The 22,849-nt window shown below is 36.1% G+C and overlaps 1 protein-coding gene across 1 annotated transcript in view; it reads left to right on the forward strand.

Moving 5' to 3' along the window:
- The window catches only part of LOC135076923 (homeotic protein Sex combs reduced-like), a 48,805-nt gene extending 26,847 nt beyond the window's left edge, over positions 1–21,958 (forward strand). Inside the window, exon 3 of the mRNA XM_063971437.1 lies at positions 19,945–21,958. Coding sequence (XP_063827507.1) covers positions 19,945–20,249 — 305 coding nt within the window. The 3' untranslated portion in view covers positions 20,250–21,958. The remainder of the gene's footprint in view (positions 1–19,944) is intronic.
- The last annotated feature ends 891 nt before the right edge of the window (positions 21,959–22,849 follow it).

Here is a 22,849-nt window from a genome sequence, read left to right on the forward strand (position 1 = left end):
TGCTTTTTAAAAGCCTACTTGCAAAAATAATTGAGTTTCTTTGTGTCCAGTCTCTTGTGTCGAGTTGGTGAATAACCCCTTTTTGAAACATATTTTTTTTGTAGTCCCAATTAATTAGAGTGCAGTTTAATTCAAGCATTAAAAGTCCTGATTAAGCCATGACTCATTTTTACACGGTACCACAGAATAAGTAATAGTACAGGTACAGAAGGATTACTCCGCAAGACGATTTAAATAAATGCGAGTCTTGCTACGACGCGATACAGTGGAATTCAGCTCGCACAGCACTACGTACCTACAATTTTATTCACCTACAAGTTTTGTCTCTTTCTATCGCGTGCCTCTGAACTCTTCTTACGCTGTTAGGGTTGCTGTCTAGTAGTGTCTAGTAAAAAAATAATTAACATACTTATTTGTAATGAGGTACGTATGTAGGTAAGTACGCATTCATTATGGAAAACCTTGGGAGAGGCATTTGTCCAGCAGTGGGCGTCATTAATTTGCTGAAACGAACGAACGCATTCTGAGCAGTAGTCATGGTAGGTTAGGTTCCTATACTATCCTAAGAATTATTGATTACCTACATGGCCAACATACCTTTCAGCATCTTTGGGAAGCGAAAAAGGAGATAAATCCGGTAGATTTCTTTTCGAATTGAAACACCCGAACACCGCACAATAATATTTCTTTCTCTTTATGTCCATTTTGTAATAATACTTCGATCATAGAATTAGGTACTACAACGCACGCCAGCGTCCTAACGGGTGCGCGCGTGACACTCGACTGATATAATACCCGCCGGCGGGGCGCTTCGCTGTAGGTAATTATCGGATGTACCGCGCGGAGTGAGCCAGGCCTGACGGTACTAAATAAAGCATATTAAGCTAAACACTGAAGCACTTTATGTCATTGTAACAAGTGCTATTTTATAACAAAACTGTATGGTTTGTTATGCTGTCGCTTTAGTCATCGACAGTGTGATACAGTTGGGTTGGTAAAAAAGTTTTGCTTTGCATTTTCAATTGAAAAACTGCTTGTAGCTAAGTCTGATCGTGTAGGTATACTTACTTAACGTAAATAATTTATCAAATTGGAATAAATACTCGTATAATACCAACAGTCTCTATCAAAATAAAATCTTCATTGAATCCCAGTTACTATCTATCTTTCAATAATCATTAATTTTGAAAAATCAAATTGTCATCAAAATATAATTAAATAGACGCCACGGTAAAATTAATAAGTAAATATAGAAATCTAACACACTTTTAAACTTTGACCTTACAAATTATATCAATAAGTAACCGTTGAATTAAAAAGGGAACCAGTTCATGACGTGGACTGTACATCGCATCATTACTAATATGATTAATGCCCAAACCCAAGGGGCTAGGTGGCGACGTAATGCTCATTCAATTCGTAATTATGCATTTATCATTATTTTTTTATACCAAGCTATTAATAACTGCTTTAAAACAACCCTCCTGTTAGCGTTAAATGAAAATAAAACACGAATAACAAAAGACAATCGTTGAAATCAACTGTTTTAAAAAAAATGAGTCAGACAATACTGTAGTTGAGTGTCGTTGTGAAAGTAAAAGGTAGCACAAAAAGGGTAATTGAATAGATAATTTTGTTAATTAAAAAGATTGTAGTGTCTACGCATTTTAATGTAAATCGTGGATAATATACAGATGTCCCAAAATTATCTCGTCGAATTAACATCACAGGTAATTGTTGTAAAAAAGAGTGTTTAAGTAAGATGCATCGAAGTCTGATATGTAAATTTTAAAAATAAATAAAATTAACCATACATCATAGTTTTTATTTCAAAACTCATGAAACTTTTCTATGGACATTAATAACTAAAATTGGTCATATTTCAAAACTAATGAAACTTTTCTTCTTAAGGATGGTTTGTTCGATGTGCCTTAGGCCCATCTACCTCTGGTAGTTGGTGACATGCTAATTTTGGGACCTGTATTTTTCCTAGAGATAGAATAGAGTTACATCTTCGCAAAATGTCAAACCTGCTTTATTATTTCTTCTATCATTTACAGTGTTGCTTCTCTTGAAGTAATTAATCAGCCGCCCACTGCTCATTGATTGACTCATTAACGGTCTGAAACGACCTACATCCAAATAGTTCCTGCAACCTTTAACAAATAGTCCGTCTATACACCTTTGATCTTATTTTTGATAAATCTATTAATGCATACAATGGTACTAAATTATTACTACATTGAAATAATTGCTTAATTATTTAATGTCAAAATGAGATGAAAATCCTAAGAATTGAATCCATCAATACCTATCACCATCATCAAGCTATGCCATAATCTCCACTGCAGAAGTTCGACCCCCTCTAGTTAACCAAAAAAATCCACGGGAAGAGTCCTATTCCAGTCTGCCAGAAACACACCGCACACATCTTTATCTGAGGATTAACCAGTAAAATATTCGAAAAAGAACTGCATTCGACGAAATAGACTGTTAAATTTAACTGTCAGTGCTGATCACTGGCATAAGACGAGCGGATCAGTCAACATTGTTACACTAAACTCGATCGCAGATCGGTCAAAATATTTCCATATTATTTCCAAAGTGTATCTCGTTCGACGCATCTCCGCGCATCTCCGGAGTTGGTTTATTTTGATATGTCCCGTCCCGATAGCCGCTTCATACCATGATGAATGCGCTGTTTATAAAACATCATATGAAATTAACCGTTTGTAGGAATTGCTTTTAGGAATGTAGGTGAAGATTGCGTGTGTCGTCACGCGTTTTAATAAGATTAACAGAATCATTACAGGTGCATTCTGAGCGGCTAATGAATGTATATTTGCATTCTCAACGTAAAAAAAAACTAAAGAAAAAACAATACTGCTTCAATGAACATGAAAATAATAGAATTATTTTAATTACATTTCTACTCGAATTACTATGGTGATTAAGCCTTTATAATACTTTTCACTTTTGAGTTTTTCTTTTGTCCTTTTCAGATAGGCACATAAAGTATGTGCATGCTTATAAATGCCCTCAGTCACGGGTCTACTTAAAAGCTCTCTTAAATGTCTCCTAAACAAGATGCAGACACTTTCTAAGCAAGCCGACACTTTAGAAGTAATTGCCATTGCGCTTGTTATAATGAGCAATCAACAGCACCTGCTTATTATAAGTTAGCGATTATAGCACCGACTAATTGTTGGGTAGACATAATGCAAAAGCTACGAAGCCTGTTGGCTCTCATGATAAGGCAGGAGGTGTAACTGGCTGGCTGGTTTAGCTAGAAGGTAACAAGCTGTGTGATATAGGAGCTAAACAAGTTAACACTATTTAGTATTTTATTTAGTTGTAACATAAGTGCTATTTTGCTACAAACTGTGTATAGTTTTCTGTGTCTGTAAAAGTTTGAAATTTTCCAAGAGATATTTATTTATTTATGTATCATAAAAAAAAGTTTTAGTGAAGAAAAAAAGTATAAAATCTTCCTAAAATAAAAGCGTTTCCCTTAAGGAGCTCTTGAATGCTTTTGCCTTACCAGCGCTTGTAATTATATTTTATTTAGAAGAAAAATAAAGTCGTAAGTCTCCTTATGACAAAGAAAACGTAAACACTAATTATTTCGGTCAATATTTACGACATGTCAACATTAGAGAGGTCAAAATAGTTTTACTTTCAACAAGATTGATGGTTTCAATTAAAATGCAAGGGGAATGTCATCGATGCCAAATCAATAAATAGATCGCGATCAAATCATTCTTCTGCAAATGCCAAATACGCAACGAAACAACAATGTTGCTTTATTACTATAAACTACTTGAAACTTCAAACCTAATTTTAAAGGGTTAAGAGACTGTGCTCACTTAAGATTTTTCGTTCGTTAATTCGTTTTAGCCAAATGGCGTCCACTGCTGGACAAAGGACAAAACGGCCGGTTCTGCTCCTAGGCTTTACCAGATCGTCGGTCCACCTAGTGGGGGGCCTGCCTACGCTACGTCTTCCGGCCCGTGGTCGCCACTCGAGAACTTTTCTGCCCCTGCGGCCATCATGAGATCATCACGAGCTATGTGCCCCGTCCACTGCCACTTGATTTTAGCTTGAATTGATTAAGATTTTTACATGAATTAGATCACTTTTATGTTTTCGCCAATTACAGGTCAAATTCTTGACGTGTACAAAATACGGGACTATTCCTACCTCTCGTTCCCACCACTGCAACTCCTGTATAGCCAGGATCTATAGCTTGACCGCCACAAAAACCCAACCAATGAAGGTCAAGTTTGTCCCGGAGGAAAGTTAAACTGTCATTGGACCCGCAACGAAATTAATCAGAAGAACATAGGAGTAGTTCGAAATTAAGATTCGACTTCCCTCCATTGCAAAGCGGATGACAGGTGACAAACAAAGGTTTAAAACCTTTAAGAAAAGATTATGCACCACGGACAATAAATATTAATTAAGGGGACCTATCTTATAAGCAATTAGCAACTACCTGCCAATAATATTTTTCACTAAATCACTTAAAAGCACGGAAATTTTTCCTTGTAGCGACAAGATCGGTGTAATAAATTGCGGAAACAGATGTATTATTGTATTGAATTAGCATTATGTTTCCAAAGATCACACTCCCACAAGATTGATGGGCAGACTGCTCATGACTGACATCATCAGTGGAACACTCGCAAAAAGGAGACGGAACTAGTATGAATTCGTGATATTTATGTTTAAAGTTGCCATGCCCCGTGAGAAACTTTCTCGACGTGCAGATACTTACTAATTTCGAGTTTCACCAATGACACAGGTGTCTCAGTTCCTTGCGCTGCTTCTTCTCAGCACTGGCCCATTTACTGTCCCGAAGCAGTCTACATGCAAAAATAAATGAGTTTTTCTTTGTGACCAGTCTCTTGTGTCGAGTTGGTGAATAACCCCTTTTTGAAATATTATTTTTTTGTAGGCCCAATTAATTAGAGTAGAGTTTAATTCAAAAAGTCCTGATTAAGCCATGACTCATTTTTACACGGTACTAATGAAAGCATATTAAGCTAAATACACTTTATGTCATTGTAACAAGTGCTTTTTTACAACAGAAATGTATGGTTTGATGTGCAGTCGCTTCCGTCATCGACAGTGTGATACAGTTGGGTTGGAAAAAAGTTTAGCTTTGCATTTTCAATTGAAAAACTGCTTGTAGCTATGTCTGATCGTGGAGGTATATCACCAAGGGACGAATCCCGGAAACCCTCGGAACATTGTCATTTTCGACTTTAAAATAAAAAAAACGAAAAAGAAAACTATACAAATAATTTATCAAATTACGAATAAGTACAATATTATAGTCTCTAGCTAAAATAAAATATTATAATCATTGATTTTGAAAAATCTAATTGTCATCAAATAATTAAATAGGCGCCACGGTAAAATTAAGAAGTAAATATAGAAATCGAACACACTTTTAAACTTTGACCTTACAAATTATATCATTAAGTAGCCGTTGAATTAAAAAGGGAACCAGTTCATGACGTGGACTGTACCATCGCATCATTACTAATATGATTAATGCCCAAACCCAAGGGGCTAGGTGGCGACGTAATGCTCATTCAATTCGTAATTATGCATTTATCATTAATTTTTTTATACTAAGCTATGAATAACTGCTTTAAAACAACCCTCCTGTTAACGTAAAATGAAAATAAAACACAGTTAACAAAAGACAATCGTTGTGATCGTTGAAATCAACCATTTTAAAAGAATGGAGTGAGACAATACTGTAGTTAAATTAGTGTTGAGAATGTAAATGGTAGCACGAACAGGGTAATTGAATAGATAATTTTGTTAATTAAACACTTTGTAGACACTAACGCATTTTAATGTAAATCGTAGATAATATACAGATGTCCCAAAATTATCTCGTCGATTTGACAACAGAGGTAAATGTTGTAAAAAAGAGTGTTTAAGTAAGATGCATCGAAGTCTGATAATGTCAATTTTAAAATTAAATAATATTAATCATACATCATAATTTTTATTTGAAAAACTCATGAAACTTTTCTATGGACATTAATAACTAAAATTGGTCATATTTCAAAACTAATGAAACTTTTCTTCTTAAGGATTGGTTTGTTCGATGTGCCTTAGGCTCATCTACCTCCGGTACTAGTTGGTAACGTGCTAATTTTGGGACCTGTATTTTTCCTAGAGATAGAATAGAGTTGCATCTTGCAAAATGTCAAACCTGCTTTATTATTTCTTTTATCTTTTACATTGTTGCTTCTCTTGAAGTGATTAATCAGCCGCCCACTGCTCATTGATTGACTCATTAACGGTCTGAAACGACCTACATCCTAATAGTTCCTGCAACCTTTAACAAATCGTCCGTCTATACACCTTTGATCTTATTTTTGATAAATCTATTAATGCTTACGATGTTACTAAATTATTACTACATTGAAATAATTGCTTAATTATTTCATGAAAAAATGAGATGAAAATCCTAAGAATTGAATCCATCAAACCTATCACCATCATCAAGCTATGCCATAGTCTCCACTGCTGAAGTTCTATCGCGTCTAGTTTACCAAAGACATCCACGGGAAGAGTCCTATTCCAGTCTGCCAGAAACACACCGCACACATCTTTTCTGAGGATTAACCAGTAAAATATTCGAAAAAGAACTGCATTCGACGAAATAGACTGTTAAATTTAACTGTCAGTGCTGATCACTGGCATAAGACGAGCGGATCAGTCAACATTGTTACACTAAACTCGATCGCAGATCGGTCAAAATATTTCCATATTATTTCCAAAGTGTATCTCGTTCGACGCATCTCCGCGCATCTCCGGAGTTGGTTTATTTTGATATGTCCCGTCCCGATAGCCGCTTCATACCATGATGAATGCGCTGTTTATAAAACATCATATGAAATTAACCGTTTGTAGGAATTGCTTTTAGGAATGTAGGTGAAGATTGCGTGTGTCGTCACGCGTTTTAATAAGATTAACAGAATCATTACAGGTGCATTCTGAGCGGCTAATGAATGTATATTTGCATTCTCAACGTAAAAAAAAACTAAAGAAAAAACAATACTGCTTCAATGAACATGAAAATAATAGAATTGTAGAGAGACACTTCAGACATTGCTTGCTAAAAAACGGCTTACTATCTATAAAAAGTGTATGTAGGAAATATATCTGAAATTAAAAATAGCAACATACCATCACGAAACAAAACAACATATTTGAATGAACCGCCTTTTCACAGTTTAACATGCTTTCGTATTACTACTGTCTTACGAAATGAAGGGAAGCGCGGCTGCGCTGTCAGCCGACGACAGGGCTGCGCTCGCGCATCTGACCTGTCAGCGGCAGAAGTATCAACATTTCTCACCCTTATCGCCATTGAAATAAGGACAACAAAACAACCGACTCATGTTGCTCGACAGCTCAAATAAATCCACACGCTAATATGAAAATCCAGCATAATATGGATAAGATCCGCAGTTATTACTCTATTAATCGTATTATCCACCAATAGATTATGTTATTACAGCAGTTTATATCAATATTACGACTGCTAATAGCTAACATTTGCGCAGATTAGTTTTAATTTAGAACACTTAAATCAAGCACCGTCGGTCTGATTTAAAACACTCGGCAATAAGAATACGTCGGCCGAGTAGGTACACACAGCGCATTCGTTAATTCTATCTTCGTAAGAGTTAATAAAGTAGCAATCTCTAAACATAAACCATCTCTTTCCCCGCAGTGGGCTCATCAGTCGGCCAACAAATTAGTCGGTGTCACTACAATAATATACAATAAGGAGCGCCCAGTGCTTCCCAGCGCCGGCGCGTCACATAAATCCCTCAACACACCGGAGTAATGTTTTGTATGGAGATTTCTTTCGACGGTAACCCGCTTGCCGTGTAGTGGCCTTTATCTAGTCTTAAATTAATGGTTGAAATTGATAAACGCACCCTCTTTTTCAAACCTGCACAACGTTTACTCGATTGTTTTACCGCTCTATTATTATCTCGTTCTTTTGCGTTTACTTCAACTTTGTCATTCAGACACCAAGGTATCGATTTTAACAAAACAGGATAAGTAGTACTCGCCTCGTCAATCTTAACTATAGACTCTGTCCTGTAATTAACCTAAACATTGAAATTTAACCCCAATCTATGCTTGAGATTAAATCTAATTTTGAGCGTCGTCGTAAGGACCTTAATCCCACATCAGATCATAACCGAATTGCCTTGTAGGTATTATGATATCATGATCTATTCTCAGCCTATTGAGGCGCACACTTACATCCGTGCTAGCCGAGGTCTTTATACTCTACTCGTATATAAACACGTTCCTATTGTTTGCGTCAATACGCCGATGTTCTGCATTCATTATCTCTTCATTGTGAGCTTTCTTGCTCCGACGTGGATTCTTTTCAGCATTGTTACAAATTCACCGCAAGAGGTCTTTAAAACAACAAGGTTTTAAGTTGTAAAGTAACAAAGCGTCCCACAGACGATATAAATCAAAGTCTGTGCGAAAATCGCCAAATGTTGCAAAACGTTTGCGTGCATAGCCCACAAGGTCACTTGCATTGAATTGGGCAAAAAATTGTGCGTCGACTATTGTTGAGCGAAGAAAGTAAGAAAAGACTTTCTTAGAGATGTCACAGCAATTAATTTCGTAATGTCCCATTAGAAGGGCTATTATACTTTTACTTTTAGTAAAAGGAGCAATAATGAGGCATTTTCTTGTGTAAGGTTTTGGAAATTTGCATGGGTCGGACCCACCGCGGGCAGGTAGTGTCTGGTAATCGGTCGATTTGTCTTATTGTCGAGATGTCGTTTGTTTGTGCGCAGTGACCGCGACTGTGCTCGAGATAAAAGCCATAAATTACTGGAGGCGGAAGGTGTTTGTATGCCGCCGCCAGAGGTGTGGCCCACAAAAATTAGAAGATGCACTCAGAATTCGTTTAAGTGCGTGTTGGGAAACAATGTTGCATGTCGTACATGCCTTTGCCGTGAGATTAGTTTGGGAGTAGGAATTTTATTGAGGGAAATGTGATTTGGCTAAAAGTTTTATTCAAGAGCAATAGTCCGGGCAACATGGAAAGCATTGGAGGAGGCCTATATTCAGCAGTGGACGTCCTATGGCGGAAATGATGATGATGATGAATAGTTATGAAGATCAACTTAACTATCAAACTATTTTGTCAAGTAACTTGACCTTCACTGGTTATGTTTTTATAGGCGATCAAGCTGTAGATCTTGGCTACACAGGATTTGCAGCGTTGGGAACGAGCGGTGGGAATAGTCCCGTTTTTCCAGTAACAATTGTTATTATTAAGAGTCTTATTTTGATCTTATTTTGAACCTAATAACTCCAACATTGTATTAAATGCAAATATTGAAGTAATAAATCGTTCACACTTACAAAAGAGACATAAACAAAAAAGAACAAATTGTGAATAATTTAAATCTATTAACATGGTCACTATTGCCAAAGAGTTAAGTTATAAATAAAAAGGTGCTACGATAACTCGTTCTGCCAGATTTATTATGAAATTAATATTCAATTAGCTTTCCGCACATGATGCCTTGCGCAGGGCGTATGTATTATTAAATTTAATTTATGGCATCATTTACGGGCGATATTTTTAAAATTATTGCCGCTCTCACGGCGTCCGTGGTAATTGTGCGATCAATTTAGGAAGCGATGGAACGACGTCTAGATTTATCTTTTAATAGTTCTTCAACTATGTTGCATTGTGCTGCCTTAGTCTATGGATAGAATACTTCTACTCTTCAGTACTATTATTGTAATGAATGCTTATTAAAATACTAGCTTTCCGTCTGTGGCTTCGCCTGCGTGGAATTTTGCGCTCGTCCCTGTTTCAAAAACCGGGATAAAAACTATCCTATGTCCTTTCCCGGGACTATCTCTATGCCAAATTTCATCAAAATCGGTTTAGTGGTTTAAGCGTGAAAGCGAGACAGACAGAGTTACTTTCGCATTTTTATAATATTAGTATAGATTTTAGACTAGAGTCGTCACCATCATTATCTGGTCATTTAGTCTCCACTGCAGGAACACGACTCTCTCCAGTTTACCAGAGGCAAATGGAGGATTTGGCCTTCACTCCTTAGACTGACCAGACGGGTTGGGGAGTAAAGACTAGAGTATTTCTATGTAACGTAACGTTCTTACGAATGGTACAATACAGGTGGACATTTGGTTCTTAAAATGGTGACATTGACACTAGAATATTTCATAAAGCGGCTCGTTGTTCTAGTACAAGTAAATGAACTAGTCTATACTCACCTTTATGTTCTGTCTCATAACGTTACTATGAACGTTATTGAAAAGGACCAAATGAATATGTGGGACATATAACATAATATTGCAGTTATTTTCGCCGTAATTTGGTGATTACAGCAATTTTCGAAAGTTGACGGTTAATTTAAACGATTTTCAGATTAAATTCTACCAGAAACCGTGTACTCAAAATAGGATTAATTTATATCAATCCGATATATTTATATTCATGCAACTAATTTGAATATCAGATTGAATTAATGTTTACCTAGATCCTGGAAATCATTGGTACAAAGTTATTTGTCTGCGTATGCAATTAAAATTATTGCTTACTGAGACACGGTAATAAATCACAATCTATAGGCATTTCTTCATACCAAGGTTTGTTGTTACTTCCTACAGAAATACGTTAATCCGACGTTTAAATTCGACTCGTTCAATATTCGACTTTAAGTTCTAAAGCAGAGAGATTATGTTGGTAGCAGGTAGGGAATGCAAAGACCACCGGTTTGGTAAGTAGAACTAAACGTAGATAGATAGGTCATTAGTCTTCGAGATAAGCGATCTGCGCTATACATAATATAATCAACCAGGCTGTACGGCATTAGACTAATATATGTCTACGGCATGAGTGCGACAACTTGTCATGAGTAATTTGATTCAAAGTTATGGATGTGAATACGTAAGGCTTTGGGATTTTAGTCGAAATATTTTTTCGGTTTAACCTGTCCCGTTGTAAAGTTTCAGACGCAATACAAGAGACTTGCTATAAATTATTATTTTTCTTTACTGCGATGAATGCACGCACAGCATGTGCGTGCATTCATCGCCTTAAACACAGCATTGTTGTGTATTGGCAGTTAAACGTATAGCCAGTTCCTCTGTGGTTGAGGATTCCGGGTGAAGCTCGCTTCCACTTTCGGCCTGATCATCACTGCCATCAGGTGAGATACAAGCCAAGAGCTTTCTCGTTGTGTACAAAAAAAGAGGATATTTTTTGTTTAGAAACTACGAAATAAACCCGAAAAATAACTAAATAACTTTTGCGTTCTGATTTTTCAAGTTTGATCTTGTTTAGAATAACAAAATACGCGCTACGATTCAAGGTTTTCTGGTCCAATCTGCAAATACTTTTGCAAGACGCAAAAATCAGCATTTACAAACTCGAAATAATCGAATCTCTACAAACACATCTGCCCCCCTAGACAAAACGCACTTTTTGATCGAATCGAAAATCGAATCCGTCAAAACTCCATACAAAAAAGGGGCTTTTCGACCACTTTTCGATTGGTTTGCGATAAAATTTGCACTTTGTCTAGACCCACTGGTACAGTCAGGTTTGAGACTGTCAAATAGTTCGTGACATCCAAAGTAGCCAAAAAGTTCGCAACGTCATTGTTACGATTGGAATAAGATTGTGTTATCACCTTTTTGGTTACTTTGGGTGGCTGACTGTACAAGCTTCCTTCTATCACTATTATACAGCATCCCGAACCAGGCGCACGTTCGTTACAAAACGCAAGATTAAGAGCACGACTCCTAAATAGACCAGTGAAAAACCACCAATAAGAATTTATCAACGGCGCCGAACGAAACGCGTCGGTGCGCACGCGCTGATTTATTGCGTGTTATGTAAATGTGTACGCGATATTAGTGTCCTTAATATTTCCACGTCGTGATTAGCTCACTGAGGACGGCCAGCGATTCATGGATCGGATTACTGGTCTACCTGACTGTGGTTTTGGATTAGGGGATCTTTTTCTTATGTAATACAATGTTAGCAATATTTCATTTATTTACGCGGTTTTAATAACAATTATTGCTGTTATGAAATGGCACTCAAATCTCTCAAACTTGTGGATTATATTCAAGCTTGTGGTTGATTGTAGAATATGCTCCAAGATTTAGGCATGCGTCTATGCTAGAGTTTGGACAGTTATTAGCATCGTTTTAACACTAGACTGCATGCTCGTTAATTTTTCAATATTAGGTAGGTAATATCAGATTAAAGCCCATTTTCTTTTTTTTTCAGACACTTATTTTCGTTTTAATGAATTTAATACTTGAAAGAATACAATCAATGTTCACCAATTCTACGAGTATAGAGCCCGTCTCATAGACAGGTACTTATGATGATGAAATATAAACATATAAATCAAACAAATAATTTGTAGGCTAACTGTTATAAATATGTTAATCCATTTAATAGGTCAGAGTTACGTTTAAATAATATCAAAGTTCATTAGTTAAATTGTATATGGCCTTGAATATTCTTTGATGGCTTGAGGCTATGTAGTTAAGCCACCATGAAACCGTTCTCGTAATGAACTGGTTTCTCGATACAAGAGATTTATCCTATTCGGACAAGCCGCACTCTATGCACGGTCGTGCGCTCTCGGTCGCAATCGGTAATCTTCAGATTCTCTTTATGGATTGAAAATTGCGCACGATCATCAGGACTAGGTATTTAAAAGAGATGAATTTATGCCTGTTCGTATTCCTTAAGGTAGTTTTATTTTCAATTGCATATTATTGAACGCTACATAAACGATTTCTTTGTTGATCACCTCTACCTATTTCATTTAGGTACTGCTCTACCTATCGGCATTTAAAGATAAATGAAAGAGAGAAAGAGACATAGAGCTAAATTCAGTATGGTTTTCATGAAACTCAGGTACCTATCTTATTTAAGAAGAGGTAAGATGCATGCCTCTTACGCACACTGATGAAAACCACATTTTAATATTACAAAATATCTGCGTACTGTTGAACTTAATAATCATAAGGCACCGAGCCAAAACATAACGAGCGGCGACTATGAACTGATATTTGGGGAACGCTCGTGACAGTCATGACCCAGTGATGACATAATTTGTAACAAGCGTAAGACTTTGTGGCAGTGTATCATCATATTAGAGCCAAGGCACACGATGCGCTGCGGCGTACCACCAAGTTTTTACTATATCGCACGACACCGCTCATGTTTCCACGGGTCTCCTACATAGTTTTTCAATGTTACTGTAGCGACGAACGCTGTTGCGTTTTTTTTTTCACTACCTCATAGTTTTGAAAGCTTATGGTCGCGAGCAACAATCTTTCGAATAAAAATTTTCTATGAACGACGAAAACGACGCACCGACACCTCTCCGGAGTCATAACGCCGCCGCAACGTATCGTGTGCTTTGGCCCTCAAACATCAAGCTAAACACAGACATCTTATGCAGTCCTAATAAGAGCTAATTTGAAACAAAAATGTAGTCTGGTGTTGACTGTACTTCGGAGTTTCCAGCTGTGTGCAATCGCAGTATGGATAAGTAGAGTTCTTGTCATTTTTGTGGTTTGCATAAGTTCGCTTTTGAAACAGAATTTCCTTATAAATTATGTAAGTACAGTCGCTAGCACATAGTATTATTATTGCATTACAATTACTTACTCACATAAGATGAATTGCCGATTGCAATGATGTTTAATTCGATGTACATACTCTTATTAAAGTCAGTATAAGCTACTTAATTAAGTAGTGAAAAGTTGTTCAGGACTGTAGCTTTTATTTTAGTTTCAGGAGCATTTTCTTTTTACAAAATTTAAAAATATCGAGAAGAACAAACTAAACATTTTTTACTTAGTAAAGAGAGAGAGGCATTACACGTAATATTAGTGAAAAAATTGACTCCAACTACATTTATGAACTAGTTTAATATTATGTAGATCAAACGGGTGATTAACGCTTTAAAATACATACGCAATTTAATTTTGTAGCGTACAAATTGAGTATTGAGGCAATTAAATAACATCCTGTCATACGAAATTTCTAAAACATAAATTAGATCAAATTGCATCATGATGTAAGTAGGTAGGTATTAGCTAATCAAAAGTTAAAAATTGAATTTTTATAGCACACCAAGGTCCGTAAATTATAAAGTGACACTAAAGTCTAAATACTAAAGTATTCTAAAGATCATAAGGCCTCAAACAGTGACAGGCCTAAATCTATGCTTGAGCTTAAATCGGAGGTTGTTTAGGAAAAAGTGTTTTTAATCATTTCAAAATTACTCAGAACATATTATTTTTGTCACAGTTAGTCGAACTCAAAATTTTTCTACGTTACTTGGCGCATCGCTACTAGAACGGGCTACGCTTAAAAACCGATAGACGACACTTAAAAATAATTACACGGTTTTATAGACTGCTTTATACCGACGCCGTTTTAAAAAGCACCTTAATACCGTGCTATTAAGTCTTTACTTGTTACGCTAGAGTTGCCCAAGTCACGACAAGGGCTCCTTGCGAGCTATGCAAGCAAATTGCTGGTTCGCAGCGGCAACTACTTGAAAGGTTCGAATTACTGAAAAAAGGCAAAAATAACATATTATCATTGTGCTGTGTTTTTCCATTTAATAAGATTACTGTGGTATTGGGTAACAAGCGGAGGCTAGTGATTTATAAACCGACTGTTGGATTGTAGAATCCATTGTTCGATACTTTGATACCTTACGCAATAAGGATGAGCTTTAGGAGATTGTAACGTTTACATTGTTGCCTTTAGGAGGCGATACCTTCACGCTGGGAAATGTTAATGTCATTTTGGTCTTGACCTTTTTAATGAAAGTTAAAGTGTTATGTGTCAGTACAAATGAAACGCGGCCCTTTGGTGTGTACCCATGTTTATGAATACAAAGAGCAATTCGCATTAGTGTTATTGTACTTTATCTAAGTCTAACTACAGACTTCAAATATTGTATCGGTAAATGAAAAACCTATCGACTCTACCTCCCGGGTTCTTTACTTTCATAAAAAGTTGTGAGCATACGTTTTCTTCTGATGTGGGCATTATGTACTTAGCATTTTAGAATACTTATTTAGTTTTTTACTCATTACAACTCGAAAGTTTCAGCTCTGTAATACCTGAAAATGAGTATAACAGTGACAGTTGTAGGTAGGCAGAATTGATTAAACTAATAATTTTTACTTGACTATTTATCGGCATTAGCTACATCTCAAACTAATAGATAATAGAACAGTAAATAAACCTAAAGGGCGCGTGTCACAATCCTAAAACAGCTGACTGTCAACCCCACGAGTTATGAAGTGTCAAGCTACGTACGAATTCCTCACGAAGCACCTTGCGAGCACGTTGCGAGCGTCAGTCCGTCAGTCGAATGACAGTGCGTGACTGCTTTGTCACAGGTGAGGCAACAGCTCATGATTCATGGACTCCGTTTTGCATATTTAACTGTTTTGACAGTTTTATTAAAAGTATAAAGCGTTTTAAATTATTAGTATTTTTATTTCATTACTTGACTTGCCTTGAGGTATTTGATTTTCTAACTTTCTTTGACTTTAATCATAGTTACATAGAGATTTCAATTTTGGAATAAGTAACAGTCAGCTATTAAAAAGTACAAAGAAAGCTACTCCTGAAAATGATTTTCGGTATTTTCTGACAACCTTTTATATTATACTAGCTTTTTCCCGCGGCTTCACCCGCGTGAAATTTAGTCTCATAGATCGGCATAAATTATAGCTTATGTTAATCTGGGTTACAAACAATAATACTGTAAAGTTTCAACAAAATCCGTTCAGTAGTTTTTGCGTGAAAGAGTAACAAACATCTAGACATCCAGACATCCAAACATAACAAACGTACAAACATCCAAACTTTCGCATTTATAATATAAGAAGATTTACCTCTCATTTATTTGATATTATAATGGTCGGTACTTAGCAGGAATATCCTGCATAATTCTACAAATTTAACTCTTAATTAAATGGTTAGAGGTATAAGTATTTTTGATAGCCATCAAATACATCTATAGATTTTCCTTCACTAGGTGGACCGACGATCTGGTGAAGGTCACGGGAGGTGCCTGAATACGGGTGGCACAGACCTTTGTCCAGCAGTAGACGTCATTGGGCTGAAACGAACGATACCTATAAATTTTGCTGCATAGACTTTAATATAACAGTACCACTTCCTCTCTGTTAGGTAACACGTTTGGAAGCTGTCGATTGGTTGCTAACTCTTAATAGATGCTCATGAATGGTCAACAGCACTCATTGACAGTCCCATTTGCGATTTAGAAGCCGCATCGCGCTGTCAAGAGGTTCAAATGCAAAACCTTATTCTGAATTCAGTGAGACAGTGATGAATGTCTGATGGCGCATTGAATTTTACAGGATGACCTGTTTGACGACGCACCGACTGTCAGTAATGGGCAGTTATTATACATTCTAGACGACCTAGACGCTATGGCAACTGTATCTATTAAATGATTGCGACGTTTTTTTGGTTTCATATGGCGTGATTTTTTTCTACTTTTAAAATAGGTATTTTAATAAAAGTTTTTTATTACCTAACGCCGTATATGGCGTGCTGGTCTTATATTGCCTCTACTTTGGAGGTCATGCTCTACTCTAGAGCTTCTTAAGCTACCACTAGTATCTATATTTGGAATAACGTATCATAATGATATAATTAAAGAACCTATTTTAAAAAATCTATCCTGTATAATAATACATATTATGTTGCGTCATTATTCCTAAAGATCTAACATATTCTGCCATCTAAATTTACCGCGTGTTTCGTATATTATAGTTAATTTTAATAAAATCACGTATATCTTTCTTCACGTCAATCCAGCGTAATTAACTTACCAAAAAAATAATTGGCATTAAATTTTTACGTCTCATTTGCTAACAAAAGTTGACTCAGAACCAAATATTTTTGAACTAAAATGTGCGCAGTAAACTACAAATCTAATTTTAATTTAATAATCTTAAATTTATTACCCCGACGATACACTGGATTATGACATTAAAACTATCATAAATGATGAAAAAACAATTACTAAATCAGTTAAAGCAGGCATATAAAGAATATGTGACATTTTTATTGCATGTATTCTGTATTTCTGTATGCATGTAGATACCATTAGTCATGTAAGCTTTGATGTTTTATCGACAAACATTTTTATTCTGGCATATCTGAAGCTGTTATTTAAGAAGCCACGTTGATGGAATGATCGAAATGGTAGATAGTATTAAATAAAAAAAAACATTCGTGTTTTGGGTCAAGCTCCTTACACACACTCTACTTCCAGACTATTCGTTTTCAAGGGCTAATTTCTCAATGTAATTATTTGACTTTGATGTTAAAGAATTAGGCTGAGTTGCACCATCTAACTTTAGCCGTAACAATAGCGATAACCAGTGATTTTTTATGGTGTCTGACGTTTGTCAAAGTTAAAGTAAGATGGTGCAACGCAGCCTTAGCCTAACAGCTTTCGTATGGAAAGTTTTTTCACTACACTGAGGTTCAAAATCGGCTGCTTTTAAGTCAAAACTTGGTTTTGGTAGCGATTGACAGTTACATGATTACTATCTTATGCCATCACATTAGGTGTGATTTTGCAACGAAAATGTTAAGAGATGTGCTGGCGACTACCTACTGTATAGCTCGTTGGCCAATATGCCCCAGCGATCGCTATTGGTTGTCTCTGAAAATCTTTCTTTCATGATTCGAATTATAAATTGTAGCGAACTGAATAGCAGCAGCAGCTGCCTTTACAGTTTTTTGCTACCGGTCTTTTAAGGCTGAATTTTATTAACTTACTTTAACTGTACTAACTATAACAATAATCGGTGTGTTTGTTCGATTACGGGAGTTTGACAGATTTTTGACGTTTGTTAAATTAAAGTAAGATGGTGCAACTCATCCTAAGTATTTTTTGTTTTTAGATTTTCTTAACCTAAACTTTTTCAGCTGTCGGTAAAATTACATTATTGCCCTGTTATTATAATTGTACAAATTCAGCCGTCAATTTTATCCTTGAAAAATTGTAGGACCTGCATTTTAAAATTAGGCTCATGGAGTATAATATGGGCATATGTCACGGATCTGTCTCCAGACAGTGGCTACTTTAGCTTTCAAATTTTAGGTCTCATACATAGGTAATGCGATGTCATTCGTTTAAAATTCGACCATGCAATATGTCTAGACTAGAAACGGAATATCAATCGCCTGTGACCTAGAATCACTTACTTTAGGCATACGGGTGCTAGTTTCTTCAAATCTTGAAGTAACACAATTGTTATTATTTTAGTAATATTTTGTTGTCCAGCTATGTTGAACTTTGACTTAGACATTTCTATGAAGGATGAGTATCATGGGCGTATATCTAGGGAAGCGAATCAATTTCTTGTTTCTGCATTAATAATAAAAATAATTTTAATAAAATATTTTCTATTGATGACCCATGACTTGAACAAGCTTTTTAGTTCTATAAAATAATCAAACCATTAGCTCCCAATAAAATAATACCTACACATAAAACAGGCACCAACTAGTTTACTGGTGCTGATTTATACTCATTTTTACTATTTGACAGTAAATGATTCGTTCTACAGGTTTCAACTTATCACGTGAATTTAAGCACATTCAAATTAGGGACTTGATGTGAGCGCTTAATCAATATCACAGTACTATTCGTGAATTCACATTGAAATTCTAATGTGCTCGTATTGCGTCCATTCGTTTCGTTTCTGTACAAGGATTATGTTAAAATAATGCTGTCAGCCTGTTGTTTGTGCATCAAGCTGTCACTAACATCTCAATCGCGTAGGGTTTTTGCCGCGGCTTCACTTGTAATCCCTTGCCCAGCATCGAATATTTATACTCTCTTAAACATCTTTATTGACACAGACCTGACAACTCGGACCGCATAAGTTAAAGTGTTGGACGCTTCACCTGAATCTATTACCTTTTTTCACATCATCCAATTGTTTCAATGAATAATGCGATCCTGCAGCTTTCGTAGTCGATGAGTTCGGTGTATCAGATGGACATATTAGTAGCAGTGCTGATTTTATCGTTAGCTGCTTAGAGGAAAGTAATAAATGACACAGTTTAATTTGGTAGACACACCCGAGACAGGCCGCGTATCGATCATGAGGCACTGGCGGCCGTCCAAACCGGACCAAGTGGTGGGCCGAGCGCCGACGCGGCGCGACAGGTGCGGCATGCAACCCATGACTTAAACGCCGCTGCCGAGCCCACTACATGTCCCTTTCTGATTCCCAACTGACAACTCTACTACACTCGCCATTCTTGAAACGCCTGTCAATCAATAGAGAACATTCCAGAACCACCACTAGTGCTGCCCATCGAAATAGCATCACCCAGCGCTCTCCTGACCTATTAATCAAATTAAACATCACTACTCCCTGGTACATTTACACGCACAAACAGGAACACGCTCGTGCCAAGACAATCACTAGCGAAGGTGTCATAATGTGGCGAGCACACGATATAAATAAAGAAAAATGAGACAGCTCGGGGAAATAAATTTAAATTAATTGCGCAACACTATTCGAGTTTCTGCATAGAAATCTTGTTCTGAATCGAGCGTGTTGCCGCGAGCTGTACATCACAATCGAGCAACCGTGGCAAGCCACGAAGTCGATCGAGCCAAGTATTCATTGGCGCTCAAACGAACATTCAGATCTAAATATTAACGTGGCTAACATTTGTGACTAGAATAATCCTTAACGAATTTATGCAATGAAATTGCGCTCGATCATGCTGTCCTTTGACGTAGACTAATGTGTTGCATTGTGTATTTTCAGGTACGGTGAATGCGAATGGGGAGACGAAACGCCAGAGGACGTCGTACACGCGGTACCAGACGCTGGAGCTGGAGAAGGAGTTCCACTTCAACCGGTACCTGACGCGGAGGAGACGGATCGAGATCGCGCACGCGCTGTGCCTCACCGAGCGGCAGATCAAGATCTGGTTCCAGAACCGCCGCATGAAGTGGAAGAAGGAGCACAAGATGGCTTCCATGAACATAGTCCCGTACCATATGAATCCGTACGGCCACCCCTACCAATTCGACCTTCACCCGAGCCAGTTTGCGCACCTCTCCGCATAGGATCAGTGGAATTTTTCGAACAGCGGATAACTGATTTACTGAACTAGACAGTCGTCCGTCTATCGGGGTTGTGTGTGACGCGAATATTTCGATGAAACCTTCGACGTTACAGCAACCAGACTGGATCAGTTATTCGCTGCTTGAAAAATTTCCCTAGTCTAGCCTAATTTTGTTAAAGTTGTTATTGTGACTTTACAAATGACTATAAAGACAAAGTGTTTGCTTCAAGGTGTGTGTGAACGTGAAGACTAACATGAAGACGTAAGAAGATAACTCACAGTGATCATGGACGTTACAAACTCAACTATTTATTGTCAGCTTAATAGCCACATAAGATAAAATATCATAAAATACTTTTGTATCATTATTCTTTAAAGATCTGAGTTGAATTAATCTTTAATATGCATAATGAGATGTAATTTGTAATGATTACATTGTAAACAAAGTATACGATAATGAGTTTAAACTTGAAGTAGAAAGAATTTTACCTAGTCATAAGCTGTAATTGGATTTGCATATTATTCCTAAATTCTAAGATAAAGAATGGATATCGGATAGTGTACATTGTGATGGCTAGATTTAAGAGTATCGGTTTAATTATTACCAGTTATCGTACAATTCAAAATGAAGCTATAGCCGTCACGTGAATAACAAATTCGGAGATGTACAGGGATAGTTTAAAACTTGGTGAATCCAAACTCATAAATTAAAAACAAAGAATGTATCAAAAGTTTTAGATCATGTAACTATTGACGATTATAAAATAGTAAGGGCTTGTAAGCTAAGTAATAATAGATACTGTGAATAGATAGATACTTCTTCATAGTAATTGTAAATAAATGATTGTGGTTTAGTAGGCACGACGAAAGTTTAATATATTTCAGTAAACTTCCCGAAGAACTGTTTTATGTTCCTGTCCTTAGTTGTAAATAACAAAATATTTATCATATACACTATACGATGTAATTTAACTTTGATAAGGTACCTATAAATACAAATAGTAATTTTTCTAAAGTTTCCACAACGCTACCAAGTAAACATAAATTGTGGCGCTAGCTGCGTACTTTGAAATATTTAATGTCGTATTTGTAAAATGTACTTAATATGCTAAGTGGTTAGTTTCATTTCTTCCATAAACACGGTTGTTTCAGTATCATTGACGATATGAATTTACGTTTGCTTAATTTGTTGTCACGTTTTTTTTTAAATGTCGTAGTCAACTGTGATATTTTGTTAAATTTTGTATTCTTAAGTGAAACAGCACGATTTGAGTTCAAGTTTTTTTATTTTCACTTGTCTGGCTAAAGTGCTATTTTTGGTTAACTTGACTGGTACATTTGTTGTATTATTTATTGTTTGTAAATATTAGATATGTCACTTAGTGTAACTGAATTAAATAATGTTCAAATCTTAACGTGTAATAACTTTAAATCATCACTAATTGAATTTTGCTTGTATGTAAATTTTACTGTGCAATAGGACGTGGCCTATTTTTCAACTCCTCCGTATTTCTCGTGTACATAATTCTTTGTTTAGTTATGTTATTTCTTTTTAACTGATTTATTATAAAATATGTTTATCGTTCATTCCAATTTAAATGAGGACTCTAGGAAAGTAGCAACTTGATCATTTAAATTATTGTATTGTATTAATAAAGTGTATTAAATTTGAAAAATTGGTGAAGATGATAAAATAAAATATGAGGATAACTTGTGTTTTACTTATTGTTTCTATTAACAAATATAATAATAATATGACTAGCAACATTATCAAAACCATCTAGTTTTATTCAACTAAAAAGTTGAAATTTTTTACACTAGGTACGTTTTACATTAAAAATTCAAAACCAACTTTTGTAAGCATCATAAAGTTGTAAAAACGTTTCTCTCTTTTAGTGGTTGATTCAAAGGTCCTTAGAAACATTTTTAAATAATATTTAAAACTACCTAAATTGAATTCTGAAACCAGTATTGTAACCTCAATAGTTACAGCCCGCATAATAAAAGAAAATCGGTAGAGCTATTTAGCACAACAACATTTCTTTGAACAAGCTAAATCTTACGTCACAACAAAGATATAAAACATTAAAGAATAGCTTAATTAATTTAATGAGCATGTTAGACTACGGCCTCATTATATCTGCCTACGGCCACTACAGACAAGGCCTTGTAACGTAGCGCCAGAAGTTAAGCAGCGCCATCTAACACAAATGCGTTGTATCATCTACTGCGTAGCACAAATAGAAACAACTGAGCTGAAACTCAAATCGTTGGAGACAGTTTTATTTAATAAATTAATATTTTTGTCAATAAATATTATATGGCGTATACAAATAGCAAATACATGGCGTTATAGAGTCGTTTTAAACAACTCTACTATACTAGAACCATGTAAAATAGCCTGCTGTGTCATAGTATGTCAATATTTGCACTCAGGGTTATCTTATTTGAGCTCATCAGTTGGCGCCACTGTCTTAACTTACTAGTGAGTGACAGGACCTTACTCTACAGTGGCGCCATCTGGACACAGCTAATACTGTAGCCCTCTTTATCAGGTTGGCGTCCATGTAGTTTAATGACTTGTGTACATAGTGGACTGCT

This window comes from Ostrinia nubilalis, chromosome 12 (assembly GCF_963855985.1).
Source record: "Ostrinia nubilalis chromosome 12, ilOstNubi1.1, whole genome shotgun sequence".
NCBI classification, from domain to species: Eukaryota; Metazoa; Arthropoda; class Insecta; order Lepidoptera; family Crambidae; genus Ostrinia; species Ostrinia nubilalis.